At 37.1% G+C, this 20,277-nt stretch overlaps 1 protein-coding gene across 4 annotated transcripts in view; it reads left to right on the top strand.

The window, feature by feature from the left end:
* Positions 1–20,277, top strand: part of RALGAPA2 (Ral GTPase activating protein catalytic subunit alpha 2) — a 321,485-nt gene that overhangs the window by 130,532 nt on the left and 170,676 nt on the right. For all 4 annotated transcript variants that reach the window (XM_050745426.1, XM_050745427.1, XM_050745428.1 and 1 more), the window contains 3 exons: positions 7,505–7,698; positions 8,631–8,729; positions 8,964–9,119. In XM_050745426.1, coding sequence (XP_050601383.1) covers positions 7,505–7,698; positions 8,631–8,729; positions 8,964–9,119 — 449 coding nt within the window. The remainder of the gene's footprint in view (positions 1–7,504; positions 7,699–8,630; positions 8,730–8,963; positions 9,120–20,277) is intronic.

The raw sequence follows: 20,277 nt of genomic DNA, 5'->3' as shown, positions 1-20,277 counted from the left end.
AAATAAGAAAATATAGTTAATACATACATACATTTAGTTCTGTTGAAATAGTCAGGGGAGGGGGACATTTATGAGTCTACAGCTAAGAATCAGTATTGTCATTTACCTCATCCCTTGTTTAACAAATAAGCTTATAGTCTAAAATACTGATTTAGATGCTATGAGAAATAAAAAGATGAATAGGTCATAAGCTACTATAGTTTTTAAGTGCTTACAAAAAGGACAGAAGACACAACATTTATCCTAATAGTCACAGATAATGTGATAAATTCTATGAAATTTACTTAAAGTTGTAATCATAGAGATAGACAAATAGATGGATGGAACAGAAGATAAAATACAGAACTGAGTGCACACAGACATGGAATCATGATATATGATATATGTGGCTTAGGGCTGACAAGGAAACATTGTATTGTTCAACAAATTTCTGTGGGACAGGTACTTAGCCATATGGAAAAAAGTGAAATAGAATTCCTACCTCATACTATGTCCAAAGTCAGTTTCAGAGGGATAAAATATATAAATGTGAAAAGGAAAATTGAAAAACTTGGAAGAAAACATCTTTTTGAAAAGGGTCTATGATTTTTTTTTTTAAAAAGCTAACCATAAGAAAAGTGTCAGTAATTCAACCTCAGCAAAATGAAAACTCTATTACCAGATAAACTTTTAAGAATTCTGTGGTTTAGCAGAACCACAAAGGGAAAAAACCAGCTTTGTTGCTCTTTCCTTTCCATGTTCTTGTTAGCTCAGTGATAAGTTTTAAGGTAAGATTTGGTGAGAAATGTTATCCAGCATCTTGGTTTAGTTGGGAGATTCCACAGTCTTTCTCTACTGGAATGCAGACTCCAGGAAGAGGAGGCCTGTTATCTGCTGTCTGCACAGCTGATTCTTGCTTCCAGGAATAGTGCAGGACAGGAGAGAAGCATTCAATAAATACTTGAATCAGTGAACAAATACACTTTAAGCTGCAAGCTGTTGTTTTATATAGCTGAAAAGAGCAATTAAATTTTAATTTTTTAGAAATAATATATAAGACAATTTCAAAATCTCTTTTATTTAGTGTGTTTATCACAGTCTTGCATCCAAACATTACAGAAATCTTTTTACCACTTCTGCTTTTAGTTATAGCTGTGAAAATGAATTACATCTCCTGTTACCTGCCACTAAAATTGTTTTTCCAAGAATGCTTTGTCAGCATTCTCTGTCATCACTATATTTTTGGCATTTTCACCAGACTTTGATGTGTTTAGAAGTCATGAAATATTAGAAAGAAAAATAATAATGATAGCTACTGGGGCATTGGTAGCTCACCTTCTAAAATATTTGCAGTGAACAGTGGACATCCTTGCAAAGGAGAGGAAGAAGGAGAGGAGAGCCAGGCTGCACTGGTGGGAATGGGATGCCACCTTGCTGCTTCTCCACTTGATCATTGACATCCAGGCCAGGCCTGAATTTTCTGGTGCTAGAATTAAGTTGTTTCACTCAGGCCTTTGAGTTTGTTTTTTGTGTTTAGATTTCAAATCAAAAGGAAAATTTGTTTTCAGAGACTGAGGCTACGTTTCTTTAACACTGTGCCAAGCTTATATAAAATCGTAGCCATATAAAATCACCATTCGGCCATAAATGCTTATTTTGCCTATTACCGAGACTTATTTCGTGGCTGAAATCCTTTCTATATTTGCAGAGTTCTAAACTTTTAGATCTCTTTGTAAAAATTATTTATGTGTTTGGAGAAAGACGATACGATTATGCTTGTAAGAGTTTTCACTTTAATAAAAAAATTTTAAGTTGTAGCATTAAGTAGTAATAAAACAAAAAGATAGTAGGCTAGCATACTAGGTTGCTAATGAAAATAAAATAAACTAAATATTGGATATTTTTAGGGTGAACATGAAATTTTCTGAAATCTCCCAAATCCCCATTTTTAATTAAGTGCTCCTTCACTGAGGAACCCTCTACATGTAAAATGTCAGCATCTGTTCTCTCACTTATGCTACCAGCAGAATAATTTTGGGCAAAACATTTCAACTCATTAACATTTTTGTTCATAGTAATACTGAGGAAACTCATACAGGCATCTCAGAAACTCCTAAAGAAGTCAGCATACTTTGATAATTTTATGGAGGATGTTGCCTAGGATTTTATCATCGAAGCATGAGTTTTTCTGAGTGTAAAGCAGTATTTAAGCAGATTTGCTATGTGGGATTCTTTCATAAGTAAGGGCATATTCATTGGCAGGTTGCAAAGAGGTGCAGGTGATGATGAGGTACCTGTCTACATGTACTTAGAGTGGTTACTCAAGCAAAGCTCCAGTGTGATTGGGATGCTGGGGGCCAATCTCTGTTTTGGATAGCTACATTTTTGGAGTGAAGGTTAGTGATGAAACAAAGCTGCAAATTATCTAATCCCCTACTTTTTTTTCTCCTCAAGGGATTGAAAATGCCATGACATACTTTATGAGAAAAATAAATGCCATATTATGCTGCTTGTTGACTTGGGGGTTCATGTTGATTCATAAGCATTTATTGATCCTTCAGCATACCTTGTCAGACTAACAGATTCCTGATATTGTATTTACTTTACAGAATTAGGATGATGAGTCTCTCTTCCGAGGTTTTATAAAAGTCAGAGAACCCAGAAGGCCCATAATTAGGCTTTTTGCACCCTGCCTTTCAGGCACAGTGTGTAGGAATTCCAGTTTGGAATATATCTGCACATTTTAATGTGTCTCCTGAGTTGAGTATATGATACCCTTGTGGGAACTACAGATATGTTTTCCTCTAAGAAGGAACAGTGCTTCTGTGTTTGGGAAGGCCTTTCCATGACACCATGTGCCATCGTTATTACATCTTTTGTTTTCGTGTCTGGGGATCTTTCCATCGCTAATTTAATAAACATAGCTTATTATAGTGAACAGCCGTTTTTGGACCTGCCCTGGCTCCTTTTCAGATTCATTTTTTTCTTGCCTGTTGTTGTCCTTGTCATTCCTCTACTTGAATTCCTCAGATTCAGAGATTGTGCTTTGGTTTCTTTGATTAGGCCTTAAAAATGCCAACAACATATACACTCAAGATGACACTCAGTGGGGGCTGATAATTGCCTAGAAATCAGCCTAGCTTTATTTGTATGGGGTGAAGAAGAGAACTTTGGGAATAATTATCTTAATAAATTAACAATGTATTATGTTCAAAAATTAGGAGAATAACAGAATAACATAGATGTTAATAAAAAGGAACCAATAAAGCTGAGAGCATACATGCGTGTACTAGAAAGCAAATAAACAATAGAAGACAACTAAAAATTGTTATTTAAAAACAATAATAAAATAGACAAACAGGCAAGATTGATCAAGAAAAAAATGTTGGAGGTGAAAAGGGAACAACTACAAAACCAATATAAATTTTAAAAATAATACAGTATGCTATTCAAATAGATCTATAAAAATAAAGGATAATTTCTAGCTTTACTAAACCTTCATGTAAAAGAGAAACTATCTTTTTCGTCCCATTCAATAGAAAGAGAAAGAAACTCACTTCTGTTATCTACCTTGTGTTACCTTGGTAACACACCGGACAAGGTCAGTATGAAAAAAACATAATTAGAGACCATCTCACTTATAAACATATAAGCAAAAAATTCAAAATAAGGCATTAACAAATGAGATCGAAGAATATTGGAAAAATATCATACATCAGGGCTAAGAGAAGTTCATTCCAGGAATGCAAAAGAAAAGCCTATGAGAAAGATATCCAATAGATCCCAACTGAGGAACAGTCTATAAAGCAGTACTCCTTAAAACCATGAAGGTTATCAAACACAAAGAAAGTTTTAAGAAAACTCACAGTTGAAAGGAGGCTATGGAGACATGACAGCTATTTGTTATGTGATATCCTGGATGAGATCCTGGAACAGAAAAAAGAATTATATAAAAACTAAGGAAATCTCAATGAAGTGTAAACTTTATAATCATCTTTTAGTATTGGTTTGTTGTAATAAATATTCCATTTGAATATAAGATGTTAATAGTGGAGAAATTAGATATGGAGTATATGGGAACTCTGTAGTATTGTCACAATTTTTTATAAATCCAAAATTGTCTTAAAAAATAAATTTTATTTGGCCGGGCACGGTGGCTCAAGCCTGTAATCCCAGCACTTTGGGAGGCCGAGACGGGCGGATCACGAGGTCAGGAGATCGAGACCATCCTGGCTAACACGGTGAAACCCCATCTCTACTAAAAAAATACAAAAAACTAGCCGGGCGTAGTGGCGGGCGCCTGTAGTCCCAGCTACTCGGGAGGCTGAGGCGGGAGAATGGCGTAAACCCGGGATGCGGAGCTTGCAGTGAGCTGAGATCCGGCCACTGCACTCCAGCCTGGGTGACAGAGCGAGACTCCGTCTCAAAAAATAAAAAAATAAAAAAATAAATTTTATTTAAAAAAACTAATTCAGGGAAAAATTACCAAATATAAAGTAAATGCATTAAAGCCAACAAAAATTATAAAATAAGTGGCTTTTAAAAATAAGCAAGAGGAATGCGTAACAAAGACAGTACATATTGTAATAATGCATATTATTAAAGACAGTAGAGTGAACAAACACAAATAACCCCACTTATTCTCCAAACCCTACCTAAGCCACATTGAAAGGATTTATATTAAATAACACATAAATCCACAAGGGCAAAGATGGCAGGAGAAAGACAGTAGCAACCAACTTCTTGAAGTTACAGAACAGGTGGCCTGTGGTAAATGAATTGGCAGACCTGAGAATATTAAATCCTGTGTCAGTAGTAGGGAAAGCCAATAAACAACCTGACTTAAATTAATGCGGGTTCTCTGAAAGGGTTAGAAAATTTCCCATACCAGGTAGCTACAGAAGTAGGAAGTGATGATGGGGCTGAAAACAGAAAGACTGTAAGTCTGTTTAAGAACTAGTTAGAGCTCTGTTGCCATGGGCCACTGCTTTTTCACCCTAGAAGATGGTACAAGTAAATTTGGGGGGGTGGGGGTTGTGGCTTGGAGTCATCAACACGTCTGAGTGCAGAGATGCTGTCTTGAAAACAGAGGGATTAAAGGAGAGTTTACATACTCTTTGAGCAGGAGAGAGTCTTTCGAATTCCAGGAAAAAAAAAACACAAAACTCAACATACATATATCTGAGGTTCTTCAGGAACACAGTGAAACTGACCGAAGACCATGCCTGCTTATGGACTCTGCTTCTATTCGGTCCTGAGCATGTAGAGCTGTCAAATATGTTGGTGGAGAAATGAGTTTAAACTTGAGGAAAGAAATCCAGGCCAGAAGTGGGCATGTAGAGCTGTGAGTATATGGAGGGCATTGAAATATGTATGGCAGTAAGTCTGTATGAGATTAAGAAGGGCATTAGTATAGATAGAGAAGACAACAACTCCAGGGCCCTTCAGTGTCTGCAGTCCATGAGATGAAGAAGCACCAGCAAAAGAAGAAGACCAGGTGAGAGTCATACCTGGGGGTCAAATGGTTGAAGCGTTTCAGAAAGCAGACATGATTACCTGAATCAAATGCTACTGAGGACTGGACATTGAGCACTGCATTAAACAACATGGAAGTCTTTGGTGGCCTACTCAAGTACCATGCCAGTGGAGAAAAGGGAGAGAGCACATGGGGGCTGAGGCTATGACATGTGAGAACAGAGACTGAACTTTGTGCAGAGGCTGCAGGTTGGAGATGTGGAAACCAGAATTAAAAAACTGAGCCGCGGGAGATTAGAGGAATGTGCTTGGCCATGGAAGCAAATAGATACATAATTGTGGAAAAAGGGCCTGAGGAAGAAGCGTTAAATGCTGCAAGGAAGTCAAAAGGATGAAGAGTGAGAAAATACAATGTGCAGTTAAAATGCTTGCCTCTGTTGATTATTATATACATACTATGAAATACAATTTTTTTGTTATAATACATCATTCTTTAAGTGGTGCCTATGTGTCTTTGGCTGCTTTTCCATTTACTCTAAAAATGTAAAGGCTTATGATTTTAGGAAGCTGGAGACTTATTCAAATCAGTCTCCCCTAGCCTTTACTCATCCTAAAGCAACAGGTATCCAAAGAACAAAATTCTGTAACTTAATCCATAAAATTAGATATACATGTAAATCATTAAATTCTTCTTTAACTATTTGTTTCAATGCACAAAGTTTCATATTTCATAATTAAATATATATTACAAAGACATTCTATGCCTTGAACTTGTTAGCATACTCCCATCTCACAGCCTTTGCTCTAGCTTTTCTCCCTAACTGGCTCTTCCCCACATAGCTGCACAGCCCATTTGCACATCATCTTCAAGTTCGAGTCACGTGTTACTGCATGCTTAAAATCTTTAGTCACTGGAGAACTGCAAACAAAAACCTCAATGAGATAACTGCTCCATGCCTATAAGAATGGTTAAAATTTTAAAAACTGACAGCATCAAGTTCTAGCAAGGATGTAGAACAAGTGGAACTCTCATACTTTGCTCGCAGGAGTGCAAACCGTAACAGCACTTTGGACAACAGTTTGACAGTTTCTTTCTTCAGTTTAATGTTTATTAAGCATACACTTATGATTGGACCCAGGAATCTCACTCCTAGATATTTACTGAAGAGAAATGTAAACATATGTTAACACAGAAGCTTGTACATGAATGTTTATGGCAACTGTATTCATAATTGCCAAAAACAGGAACCAATCTAAATATCTACAGGTGAATGGATAAACTATGACACATCTATGAAATAGAATATTAATAGCAATAAGAAGAAACAACTGATACCCACAGCTGCATAGATGAATCTCAAATGCATTTTGCTGAGTGAAAGAAACCAGACAGAAAGGCTACAAACTGTAGGATTTCATTCATGTGACATTCTGGAAAAGGCAAAACTATAGGAACAGAAAACAAAGCAGTGGTTGCAAGAGGCTGAGAATAGAGGAAGGGGACCAATTATGAAGAGGCATTTTTTGGAGTGATGAGATCTTCCATATCTCAATTATGGTGGCAGTTTATGGCAACAGTTACATGAATGTATACATTCCTTAAAACTCCTTAAACCTGAAAGGGAGATTTCCTGTATGCACATCTTACCCCCATGAACCTGACCTAAGAACAACAACTACCTCAAATGTTACTCTGGCATTGAGGCTTCCCTGGCCACCCATTTCCATGGCACTGTTTCTCACCTATCCTGCTCAAGGTTCTCCCTCTTCCTCTCCCCTGGTTTATAAAACCCATCACAGGGTCTCCAGGAACTGTTATGTCATGTCTTAGCTTTTTGCTCTTTTAGTTTGAAGAATGAAAATCATTTGACTGTTCTTCATTGATCCTGCTTTTCTCTTGTTTTAAATTCTCAGCTGTTTCACATTTTTTTCCTTAATTATTTTACTTTGAATACATTAATTTTTAAGAATAGGTAATTTGTCTTAAAGACAAAAGATATGATGACATCAAGATTGTTTACAAGGTTAACAGATACGTTTTTCTGCGTAGATAGCAGTGAGTGCCTCGCAGATGACTGTAGTATAATCGCCGGGGGGAGCCTCACTGGTTGGCACCCAGACTCTGCTGCTGTGTTGTGGCGAAGGGTCTTGGGGATCCTTGGAGATGTGAATAACATCCAGTCACCCAAGATCCATGCCAGAGTTTTCTGCTATCTCTATGAACTCTGGTACAAACTAGCAAAGGTAAGTCCTGCTATATTACTTTTTATTCTAATCCAGGAAAATGGTCGTATCATTTAATGTAAAAACTGTGTTGCAGTTAATTACTGAACATATTCTGAAACACAAATGGTACATTTAGACAAAGTACATTTGATTATGGAAGAGTAATCATATATAACATGAATATTTTATAAATGCAAAAGTTGTTTCATTTAGTGCAAAAGTAGAATATCGCTATAGGATATTAAATACAGGATGTTAAGTAGTTCTAGTTACTCTCTTTATAAAAGTGATACTGGTTTTATTGTGTAAAATTTGAAAAATGTAGAAAAATACAAAGAAGAAAATTAACATCACTATTCATAGAAATAGCCAATATTAATATATAGTCTTCTTTCTTTTTACGAAAGTAGAATCTTAGAGTACATACAATATTTTTTTTTTTTTTGAGATGGAGTCTTGCTGTGTCGCCTAGGCTGGAGTGCAGTGGCGCCATCTTGACTCACTACAACCCTCTGCCTCCCAGGTTCAAGCAATTCTCCTGCCTCAGCCTCCCGAGTAGTATATACAATTTTTATTCTGATTTTTGTTTGGGTTCTGACATTCACATGTTATTAAATTTTTTTTTCAAAAACATGGTTCATGTTTGTTCACTATAACTCATTAAAACGTTACTTATCATTTGGAATTCAGTACCTCCCCAGCCATTAACGTTCAAGGAAAAGCAATGCCTTTGTTTTGTATTTAAATCTAAAACCACATACAGTGAGCCAAACATACAATTCAAAAGGATAATCTCACAACAAAAGAGAAACTTGTAAATATTACAGGTTTTCACTTAACTTATAGAAATTTAAGTGAAAGCAGCTATTTGGTCATGGAAAATAATGTTGAAATACTGTTAGGATAAACGTAATGTTACCTACCCTAAAATTCTCCTCTTTGTGAATTAGATACGGGATAATCTAGCAATAAGCCTGGATAACCAGTCTTCTCCATCTCCTCCAGTTTTGATCCCACCTCTCAGAATGTTTGCATCATGGCTATTTAAGGCAAGTGGATGTGTGTTTATTCCTTTATTGCAATTTCCTCTTCCTTTCTGAAATTGAGTTTGAAAAATGTAATTGCCCAAGACTGCATGTTTTGAAGACAGGCTGGGTCTTACTAAAGTCACTGCATCCCACATGTCCATAAACAACTCTTAAGGAAAACTGAGAAGTAAATGAAATATTGAAATGCTCTGCACCTGGGCTTGATTTAATCTGGAAACATCATCTCCTTGACAGGCGGCGACACTGCCAAATGAATATAAGGAAGGCAAACTGCAAGCCTACAGGCTGATCTGTGCCATGATGACCAGACGCCAGGACGTTCTGCCAAACTCAGATTTCCTGGTGCATTTTTATCTTGTGATGCACCTGGGATTAACCAGCGAGGATCAGGTATTCTGCGACTCCTTTATTGTGATTGCCCATTAGTTGGAAATAGCATAGCATTCTTTAAAGGCATTAGTAAGATTTATGAAAATACATCAGAAGTGTTGAATTTCTCAGTAGCTTCAACTCTTTTACACACAGCAAGCACAGTAGTCTTTCAAAAATGTAAATCAGGTTTCACATCCCTGCTTCTTCTCCCCACTGACTTTGCAATTGCATTGTGCCAACCAAATTTTAATTTTATTCTTTGGCCTCTATGATCTAACCTCTGCCTGTGTTGTCAACCTCAAAATACTATTATAACCACTTTTTGTTTGAGTTCTGCATTAAATATGGTTTGAAGAAAGTGGTACTGATCATTTAAAAATGTTTGAAAATTGTTGTTTTAGTAGTTAGGATGTTTTTGTGAAAGACTTTACCTGTAAGGTAGAAGACGAGTCCAGACATTTCTTGATAAGGAGTTATTTTAATTTCTCCCAGTGCAATATAAGTTTGGTTCAAGTTCAAACAGAAAGGCCCAAGGAGCCACTAGCTACCTCTCCCTCCTTGTAGGCCCTGGGTTTGGGGGAGAGGATGTGGCCAGACCCTGACCTTCCTCCCCTGGGAAGACTTCTTCTAGTTGAGGGAGATTATGGATAGGGACACATGGACTCTTGACTTGATTTGGGATATCAAGCAGGCAAATGATGTGGTTGATTTATGCTTCACAGAGATTCTAGACTGCATTTGGAAGATGGATTTGAAAATTGTGATAGTGATAGTGTGTGATAGTAGGATAGAATCAGAGATTGGCCTGTAGATGGAGAATTGTTAGGAAGTGTTTAATACAGATTTTAAAAAACGATAAGAACTAAGCTGGTAGCATTGGGGATGGAAAGAAAGCAATAGAAAAGATTCAAGAAATTTTAAGGCATTTCATTTTATTACTAGGTTTTCTTAACCAATTAGAGGTATAGGGAGTGTTTGAGAATTTACCCTTTAAATTGTAAAAGCTTATTAATGAACTTGAATAATTTATTAACTATCAAGTAGCTGTCCTTTCTGCATTTTTTGTATTCTTTGAAGGTATGATGCAGACACACAGACCTTTTGATACCGCTAGGGTACACGTAAGAAGTTCTCCTGATAAGCAAACTTTTTTTTTTTTTTTTTTTTTTGAGATGGAGTCTCACTCTGTCGCCCAGGCTGGAGTGCAGTGGCATGATCTCCGCTCACTGCAAGCTCGCCGCCTCTCAGGTTAACACCATTCTCCTGTCTCAGCCTCGCTAGAAGCTGGGACTACAGGTGCCTGCCACCACGCCCAGCTAATTTTTTTGTATTTTCAGTAGAGATGGGGTTTCACCGTGTTCGCCAGGATGGTCTTGATCTCCTGACCTCGTGATCCGCCCGCCCGATCCGCCCACCTCGGCCTCCCAAAGTGCTGGGATTACAGGCGTGAGCCACCACGCCCTGCCAATAAGCAAACTTTTTTTGTTGCTTTAAAATGTACTTGAATTTAAAGAGTTTGCAGTATGTATTTTACAATTTTGAACTTTAAAAATCATTGAACTCTTATATGAAATAATAACCATAACCGTTGTGATTTTAGCGGTGTATAGAGGACATCCGTGTAGCAGGCTGGCTTAGACCCATAATCTCATTTATTTCCTAGATAAATATAGAAATAGCGACATAGAGTGGAATTGTTTGTACTCTCTGCTCAAATATTTTACAGCCATCTTTGCAAGTGGAAGCATCTTTTACAGAATGATGCAACTCAGGGTATGTGGAGAATTATGGGGTATAGAAAAGAGAATTAACTCTCAGATAATAGTGAACTCCTTCAGTGAAAGAAGCAAAAGAGGAGGGTTTACTTAACAATGCTCTACTTTTAAGAAGCCTTTTGCTAATATTTTGCAGGAAAAAAACATTTACTTGGAAATAATCATTAACTATAGATCCTTCTCATTTTATAAAAACAAGTAAGTTAGCAGTAAACAATGTTCCTTAGAATGAGTTTTTTAGAAAGTCACATAAATAGGTGAGTTTAGAATTATCTTTCTGTTTTAAGATGTGTTGATGTGGAAATGAAATAGTAAAATGAGATGAAATAAGAGTATGTTATATAGCATTTGAGAACCTGAAAAAAAATTATTTTACAAATCATTTTCAAGAAATATGATTTTGTAGTACAGACAAAATAATTTCCAAATTTTGTGCTTAAAATTGTTTTTACATCGTAATGCATATTATGTTTTTAATTAAGTTAAAGTTCAGTATCTTTTATAGTTCATAGTAGAATACATAAATCTTAAAGGATGGTCCAATGCTAACAGTAATCCCAACATTCAGACTTCTGAGACAAAATGAGGATATCATAAATCTCTATTTAAAATCAGCCTATTGTTTAGGCTATTAGAAGCTTGAATTTTTATGTGAGTTTAATAGAGTTGACTGTTTTCTTTAACCTTAACAATTATTGTTATATATTTTAGAAGCCCTGACTGTCTGCAAAACAGAATTACTCTAAGTAAACTTTATTCCTTTGCCAAAAGAAAATTACGCAGAAGACCTAATGAAAGAAACTTTTTTCATTTAAGTTAAGAAATGTCTCTGGTAATTAGTTTAACTTTTGATCCACATGTCTAAATAGATCATAGTGGTTGTTCCAGAACTTATGTAATTCTAGAAACACATGTTATATTCATTATAAAAAGAAAGCATTTGCTGTAGAGAATACAGTTAAATTCAATTTTTTAATTAACTCTGTACCTGTGACTGGTACCATCTCAGGGCTTCTATTTTGTGAGAATTCTCAAAGGGCCACACTTTTATATATCCTAGCACTAAAAGGATTTATTTATGCAGAGAGAACCTTATGAAAGATGTCCTGTGTTTTTAAATAAATAATCATAAATAATTGTTTAAAATTGAACATTATCAGTTTTGTCTCACAAATAAAATCCAAGGTGGGTTTCTTCCTTTTGCCTCTGGGTGGCACACTTGTCTGCACGACACAGCTTTGTGGTTCATGGGCCTTTGAACATTATGCTGTGTATGGCATGGTTGTTTTATGAAGTTCTTTCTTAAATCTGAAGGTATCAAAATTATGTCAGTAGTGACCAATAAAGTGTTGAATTAAATAAGTTATAAGATGCTAAAAATATGTTCAAACATAATGATGTTCATAGTAATTGAAGACATTTTTTAGTTTAAAAAACAATTTGTAAAGTAGATGTCTCACAAGTTGTGTTCTCTGGCAATCCTGGAAAGTTATAGTTTCATCTAATATGATAGAAAATTTATTATGTAAACAGACGGCCATTTGTATCTTAAAAAATAATAATACATATATCAGAAAAAATGTAGTGCATTCCAAAACAACTGTTTTTAGTATTTTTAACCAGTTTTAATTATCCTAATAACTTATGTAATACTAACACAATGCATTTATCAAGTAGTATTTCCCACGGTCCGTATGTAACATGGGTTCGTGGTTGATTGCTGCGATCAAAAACATGGTTTGAAATGGCTTTATTTTTTCCTTGACAATGAATTTTTTAAAAATTGATTTTACCAGTTTACAAAATAATTAAGATTATAAACAGTTCCGGAATAACTGTAAATTAGCAAGAAAATTTGGCGTGACTTTCAAGGCTACCCAGCCTGCCTGTGAAGGAGTCTCCCGGTGCGCTTCCGTCTGCTCAGCTGCTTTGTGTCTGGTGGGCTGGTGGTGGTGCTTAGGGGTATTTATTTCTTCAGCACTCACAATGCTGGACTGTGTGCTGGGGACTGCATGATGTTGTACCATTGAATCTTCTCTGCAATTCAATTCAATAAATACCATGGCCTATTTTATTTTATTTTATTTTTTTAGAGATGGGATATCACTCCATTGCCCAGGCTGGAGCGCAGTGGCACAATCATAGCTCACTGGGCTCAAGCAGTCCTCCCATCTTGGCCTCCCAAAATGCTGGGATTACAGGTGTGAGCCATAGCGCCCAGCCCCTGAGGCCCATTTTATAAATAATGAAGCTTCAAAAAAGTATCAAAAACTTTTGCCCAGTGCCACAGGCTAAGAGGCTGTTAGAATTCACATACAGGCTTGGCTTATTCCACCAGGAATGGTTTTTTTTATTGATTCACAGCTAGCGTGTTGGTGCAACAGTCCTTGATGTTGTTTCTCCCTTCTGTTTTATTTTGCCTAGGCTCTGCCCTTGGTCCCACTCCACTTCAGAATCCTCCTTGTTAAAGTACCCCGCCCCAACCTGGAAAGGCCTTTCCACAGTTGCCTTCTCAGTTCTTCATTGTCCTTCAGTGTCTCTTGTAAAGCTGTTTCTCGTTCTTTGTTTTTCCTAACACTTAAGCAGCTTTTTCACCTCAGAATTCCCCAAAATAGTTTGACATGAAAGGACTTATGATTTGGATTTATTAAAAACAGTTTCTGTTAATTTCATGATTATTTAAAACAGATGGAAAGATCAATATGTGTGAAATAGAAAAGGACAGTTGAGGAAAGGAATTTTATTTTCATGTTTGTAAGAACACGTATCAGAGACTGGAAAGTTTCCTTTGCTTATTTGTGAACTATTTTTTAACAATGACTTACAGATTTAATGTCTTAATGTAATTTATCTGTTATACATCAAAGTTAAATTCTCTTTTAAATGTAAAACCTACATTAATGTAAAATTATTGTTTCAAATTTGCATATAGACATTTTGGGAAATGTGAGTCTTTGTCATTTTCATCTATAATGTTGTATTTTATAATGCACCAAAAAAGCATGAGGCCTCTCTCCAATGCAGAAGTGTTTGTTGTTCTGCCCTGAGGTAACATATTTGGATCGTAACAGCATAAAGTTAAGATCTAGTGTGATAGTGTGATAAAATGTCTTCATTAACAGCGTGGGCCTCAAGTCAGCTTGTCTAATTTCCAGTCTTGGCTTTGTTACTTATTAGCGAAACCATTTGGGTTTGCTCTGCCTTGGCTCCCTTATCTATAGAATGAGGATGATAATGGTGCCTACCTTAGAGGGTTGTTTGAAGACTTGAAAGAGGTAAAACATGTAATGCATTCAGTCTGGATCATGGGTATGATCTCTCAGTAAGCATGAGCTCTTGTAATAATATTAATGGTGAGGGGAAGAACAGCAACTTCATCATTTGTTTCTGATATCTTAAAGTGTTGATTTTTTTTTCTTTCTTCATACATTTTCTCACTTTGAACATAATGATTTGACTGAAAACATAACTAGGCATTGTGGAATTTTACAATATGTGGAGAAATAACCACTCCCTGTGCTGTAGACAGACATACCGATTGATACATTTGTTTTACCCATGTATGCTTATGATCCAGAAATGCTTCTTTTGTGTCCATGGCCATCAGCTCACTTTCCCCTCACTTTTCACACACCCAGTGAGCCTTCTGTACAAGGAAAGCTAGAAAGCTGAACACTGCATGTCCCAGACTCCTTGCAGCTGGGTTGGCATTGACCCAGGTTCTGTCCAGCAGAGATACCAGCCAACATGGCACTTGAAAGTGGATGTGGGGAGTGGTGGGCAGCAGCACAGGGGAAGCTGGATCCTCCTGTCATGGAGGTTCTGCTTTGGCACCAGCATCACTGGTGAGATTAGCAGACAGTGGGCTCTGCTGGAACAGCCTTGTGGTGTGGCTGGGTGTTTCTGCTTACCAACTTTTTCCTGACTGTGGAGACTTGTGATTGGTTCCCTGGCACTTCTAGACGTTCTATAAGCCATCTGACACCCTCATAGAAATCTCTTTCTTCTTAATCTCAAAACAGTGGATTCTCTTGTCTGCAGGTAAGACCCTGGCTCAGCCAGTAACTGCTCTGAAAAGTGCTGTGCTGGGCACTGGCAATACATGATCAGCACTGGTTCATATTTCAGTTGCTGAATGCACTTGAGCATTAATTTAATTTTTGTATTTTTAAAATTTTAGCCACATTTTGTAGGCAATAATATTTAGCTTGTAGGAACATTTTGCTTTCATTTAACTCTACATTTTTATGAACCTTTTGTCACATCAGTGTTAAAAAAAAAAACCATAATTTTAAACATCTTATATAGAGCAGTATTGTATCACAGAAGTCAAAGTAGTTCATGATTTTCTTAACGGATGTTACAACCCCCTCTCATGAGGTATATGATGGAATAATATAATAATAAACAGTCATTTGTAAAAAGATCCCATGAGACCCCTCAGTAAGCATTAAGACTCAGCAGTGAGCTTTGAAAGCAAGGTACAGGGGTGATACTTGTAAATTGGCCATACCTGACTCTTTTAATAACCTCAGACAGCCTGTATCATGCAGTCATATGTAATAATTGCATCACCTTTTCTCAGACAAAGAATTGTTCTTTGCTGAAAATTTAGTCTTATAACTATAGAACCATATATATATTAGATAAACATAAATTTAAAAGTATATTTAAGGTGAAACATAAGTGAGTATTCACTTCCAGAAAGGGTAAAGAATTAAGATGGCAATTTGGGGGCCTTGTTTATCTCACATCCCTGGAAATAATTTTAATATATGTCTCTCAAGTGCTCATTCTGTAAAACAAGTGATTTTACCAAGGTTTTAATGTATAGGATTTTAACTCAACACTAGCAGATAAAGTACTTATTTGTGAATTTAAAGATCTAACTGATGTTCCGAGGATGAAATAATAACCTTGATGTGTATCAGTAGAGGAACTTTAGACCTTTTGAAGGCTAACTTTGTTAAAGCTTCATTTAAAAACAGTTTAAAAAAAAACACAAAAACTATAGGCTTATACAATGATTAAAAATAGGACTAATGTGGCGCCTTATTCCTAAGGATTTTAAGAATTGGAAAATGTACTTCCAAGAATTCAGGAGATAAGATGGCTTCAGAATATATCGACTTTCAACAATAACATATGACTCTCATGGATGGCAGGCCTGATACTGGGAACTACAATACCTTAGAGCTAGACTTAGCTTTGTCACTCACTGGACATGGGGCCCTCACCTATCCACAAGTAGTCAAGTGAATGAGTTGGGCTGTAGAGCCTCTGAGACCCTTTCCTAATCATTAAGCATTCTTAGATCCTCTGATTTATTTTTAGGCATTTTATTATTAGGGTCACATCACTCCTTCCTAAATGTGGCACAAAGTTCAATGATCTTTTTGTGTTGAATATTTTTTCCTGCCATGGTAAAAACCTAGTCAGGTTATGAGAGTGTGAGATGCATAAAGTATCTGTAATATCCATCAGCTTGTGCAAAAAACCAAATAAGTAGTGATATACATGTTATGAAAATTGGACTGTTGAATATCCTTTTAGCTAAGTTGATTTGAAAGCAGCTCACAGAGGAGAGGGGATTTAGCAGGACTTTCAAGGATGGATAGGATTGAGATAGTAGGACAAGAAGCATGATGGAGTCTCACATCAAAGATACAGAACTTTTCAGGCTGTGTTCAGGAACAATGAGGAGCGTGGCTTTGATTTAATGCCAGATACATGCATAGAAATAATATGTGGTCATGAATCCAGGCAGCACTGTAGAGAGCCTTGATTCAAAGTAGTTTTCATCCCATGGAAAGTGGCGAGCTGTTGAAGGCTTTTGAGCATGATACTCCACATGACCAGAAGAGCATTTTAAGAAGCTTAAACCACAGTGATAAAAGTGGAGGTGAATTGTAAACATGAAAGAATGATGACAACAAGCACAGAAAGGAAATTATTATAATAGCCCAGGAGCAAGGTAATGAGGGCTAACAAGGACTGAGACACAGATGGGGTTTGTGTATGTGTGTCTGTGTGTAAATTCCTTATATGTGTATATATTTTGTATATATATGCACATGTGTTTTTTGCGTGTATGTGTGTGTGTGTGTGTGTGTATGTGAGTGAAATACGTTGGAGAGGTAGGATGTAGTACTGATTGGTAAACATCCTGAGAAAGTAGTATCCTGGCATGATTCCCATTATCTGTCAAGGCAAATGTTGATTCAGAAAGGCAAGAAGATGAATTGAGAAAAGGAAGACAGGTGGGCATGACAGGATAAAGTGACTGTAAGTTTCGACTCATGTCTTGATGACCCTTCCTCACCTTGGACATTGTAGCACAGGATAGGCCAAATGGGTGCATCCAAGGATACACCAAGGGGTGTCCCCAAAGAAGTCTTGCCTCTCGCCTGTTAGGAATTAGAAATGTGCAGGAAAGATTTCCAGGGACATTTTCCCTCTACTTAAGAGAACATATTTTCTAATTCTGTTGGAATTCAAGCAGTTGGTATGCAAATTGTAAATGTATTTATAATTATTAAAATGGGATGTCTAAAGGGCTCTGTAATTGATGTTTTTGTTAGCCAAGACATATATTTGTTACTGATTGTTTTTGAAAGTAATGTGGCACTTAAAAACAAATCCTTTTGTTTTTCTAAAAATACAACTTCTGACCTGAATTTACTTTATTCAAGTTAATGAAATGTTACTGAATATAAGTTTACTGTAGCAATAAACAAAACTTCCAAGTTTGACTTAGGTTTGATTGAAGGATAATATTTATAAGGACAGGTGAGATATGACAACCTTCTCCTGACATGTATTGTTAAGTTAATAATAATTCCTATTTGTGCTTATTGTGCAAATTCAGAGTGATAAAATATAGAAGCTGTCATATAATTAATGTTACCCCATCAGGTAGCATCCAGTGCCTTCCGAGTGTTTTCCATAAGGTTTTGTGGGAATGGACAAGCCACAGATTCATCAAAATTTATCAATGAAAATTTTATTATAACTTTATTCAGCTATCAATCACCATAAAGACTTCAGGTAGATGACTGCACCAAAAATAAATGTGAGATTTTTTTTTTTCTTTTACAGCTGTAGAATCAATAATTATTTTCATTAATCTATAGACAGAGCCCACTTACACCTCAGTGAGGAAAGTAAAAATATGTAGGAGGTAACAGATGGCAGAGGTTTCGGTTATGAGGTTTAACACATGTGCAGCGAACTTGTTTCACAGCTTTAAAAAGTGTAAGATGATAGCATGGAGGCTGATCCAGAGAGAAAAAAATCTACCTGACAGGCCAGAAACTACAGTTTTGTTTCATTTCCTTTGTTGGATTTAAAGGTGTAAAGACTTTCTTTCAAGTAAATGTTATCAGAGATGAATATAAATTATGTATATTTAGCCCAAAGTCTTCCAGTATTTAATAAGACATGCTACATGAAATAAAGCATAAAAATAGTATAGCAACTCTCAGTGTATGTGGGAAAAGGAAAGATTTTGTTCTTCCTAAACTGTTACCGTGTGATATCGTGTATCAGTTGGCACACATTTTTTAGTTGAGAATGTGTTCTTTTGCTCTGAGGTTTCTCTCTGGAAGGAGACTCTACTGTGGCCTGTCACAGAGCCCAGGTCACCAGAATCTTTTTTTTTTTTTTTTTTTTGAGACGGAGTCTCACTCTGTCGCCCAGGCTGGAGTGCAGTGACCGGATCTCAGCTCACTGCAAGCTTCGCCTCCTGGGTTTACGCCATTCTCCTGCCTCAGCCTCCCGAGTAGCTGGGACTACAGGCGCCTGCCACCTTGCCCGGCTAGTTTTTTTGTATTTTTTAGTAGAGACGGGGTTTCACCGTGTAGGCCGGGATGGTCTCGATCTCCTGACCTCGTGATCCGCCCGTCTCGGCCTCCCAAAGTGCTGGGATTACAGGCTTGAGCCACCGTGCCCGGCCCGGAATCTTTTTTTAATAGAGTCACTGGAGTGCATTCTGTCTTTTCCCAGAGAGGGTAGATGCTCAGTAAATATATTGATTGATAGAAAATTGAAGAAAAAAAAAAAAAAGACCTCCTTCTGAGACTGGCTATTCCAAATCCACATAGCATCATGGGGAAGAATGGGTAACCAAATATGCCGAGCTGAGCCACTTTGGTTGAAATTTTGGCTTCAACTATCAGTTTCAAGGCAGGCGTTAGCTTTCTACTGCGGTGAGCTAGTCAACTTTCATTATCCTAGAACAGTGATTCTTAGGGGGCAGGGGAATTTTGCCCCCTCCAGGGAACATTTGGCAATGTCCGGACACTCTTTTGGTTGTCATAAGTAGGGGAGGGAAGTGTACTGTCATCTAGTGGGTGAAAGCCAGGGATGTTGTTAAATGTTCTATAGTGCGCAGAAACACAACAAGGAATTTATGACCAATCATGTCAGTAGTGCTGAGGTTGAGAAACCTTGCCCTAGGGGAGTACTTCTGCAGATGACATTGTCCTAAGAAAAGAGCTAGGTAATATAAATTAAATGATACAACTCAGTAATCAAAGACAGTAGGAGAGTCTCACTTTCTTAGCTTAACCAAGGAAATAAATGCATACGGAAATTTAACCAGGAAGATTAAGAGAGTCAGTGTTTCAGGTTGAGTTAAATGAGTTTTCAACAAGAGTTCAGCTTACTAAGTTCTCTGTCTAAAAAAAGTCAATTTAAGAAATAAAACATGGAACGTTCTGATTAATTCTGAAGTTAACATGAAAATTATCTGAGGTGGATTTTGCCTGGAAGCCCAAAGTAGAGAGTTGTGTGGCCTGCATCTGCAAAGCCCAAGGCACTGTACATATGAAAGGAGGCAGGAAGGGGGCTCAGGTTCCACTTCTTGCATGAACACTGCCTGAGTACCTAAGAGGAAGTGGGATGGCTGAGAGAACAGCTTGTGTGGAAAAGGGTTGGTGCATGGAAACAGATAATTGCTTTCTTCAAATGTCTGAAGCAGTGCTGTGTGGAGAGAGACTGTTTTACCTCCAGAGCCGGGACTAATAAGTAGATTCCAGCTCATCATCAGGAGACACTAAATCCAGTTTTCTGTTCGAATACGGCAGGCGATAGATTCTGCATTTGTAAGCCTTTCAAGCTCTAAAGTATTCAGTCCAAGGCTGTCTGACCCTCTAGGACGGCCTCAGAAAAAGGGAACATTCACTTTAGAGCTTGAGCCCTACCTAGCCTTACACTCAAGTCACTGCATCCATGAATCAGTGACCACATACATAGCCTGTTTGGCTTGTGCTGCTTATTCCATGAAATGAGTTTCTGATGACTCTGGGACTTTGGGAAGGTGAAGATAGCTAGGTCTTCAGTAGGCACTGGTACATTTCACTGTAGAAGGGATTTTCCTGCTCTTTGGAATATAGCTATTG

Source organism: Macaca thibetana, chromosome 10, assembly GCF_024542745.1.
Source record: "Macaca thibetana thibetana isolate TM-01 chromosome 10, ASM2454274v1, whole genome shotgun sequence".
Classification (NCBI taxonomy): Eukaryota; Metazoa; Chordata; class Mammalia; order Primates; family Cercopithecidae; genus Macaca; species Macaca thibetana.
The sequence above is the reverse complement of the archived record's forward strand: the minus strand, read 5'-3'. Positions and strand labels throughout refer to the sequence as shown.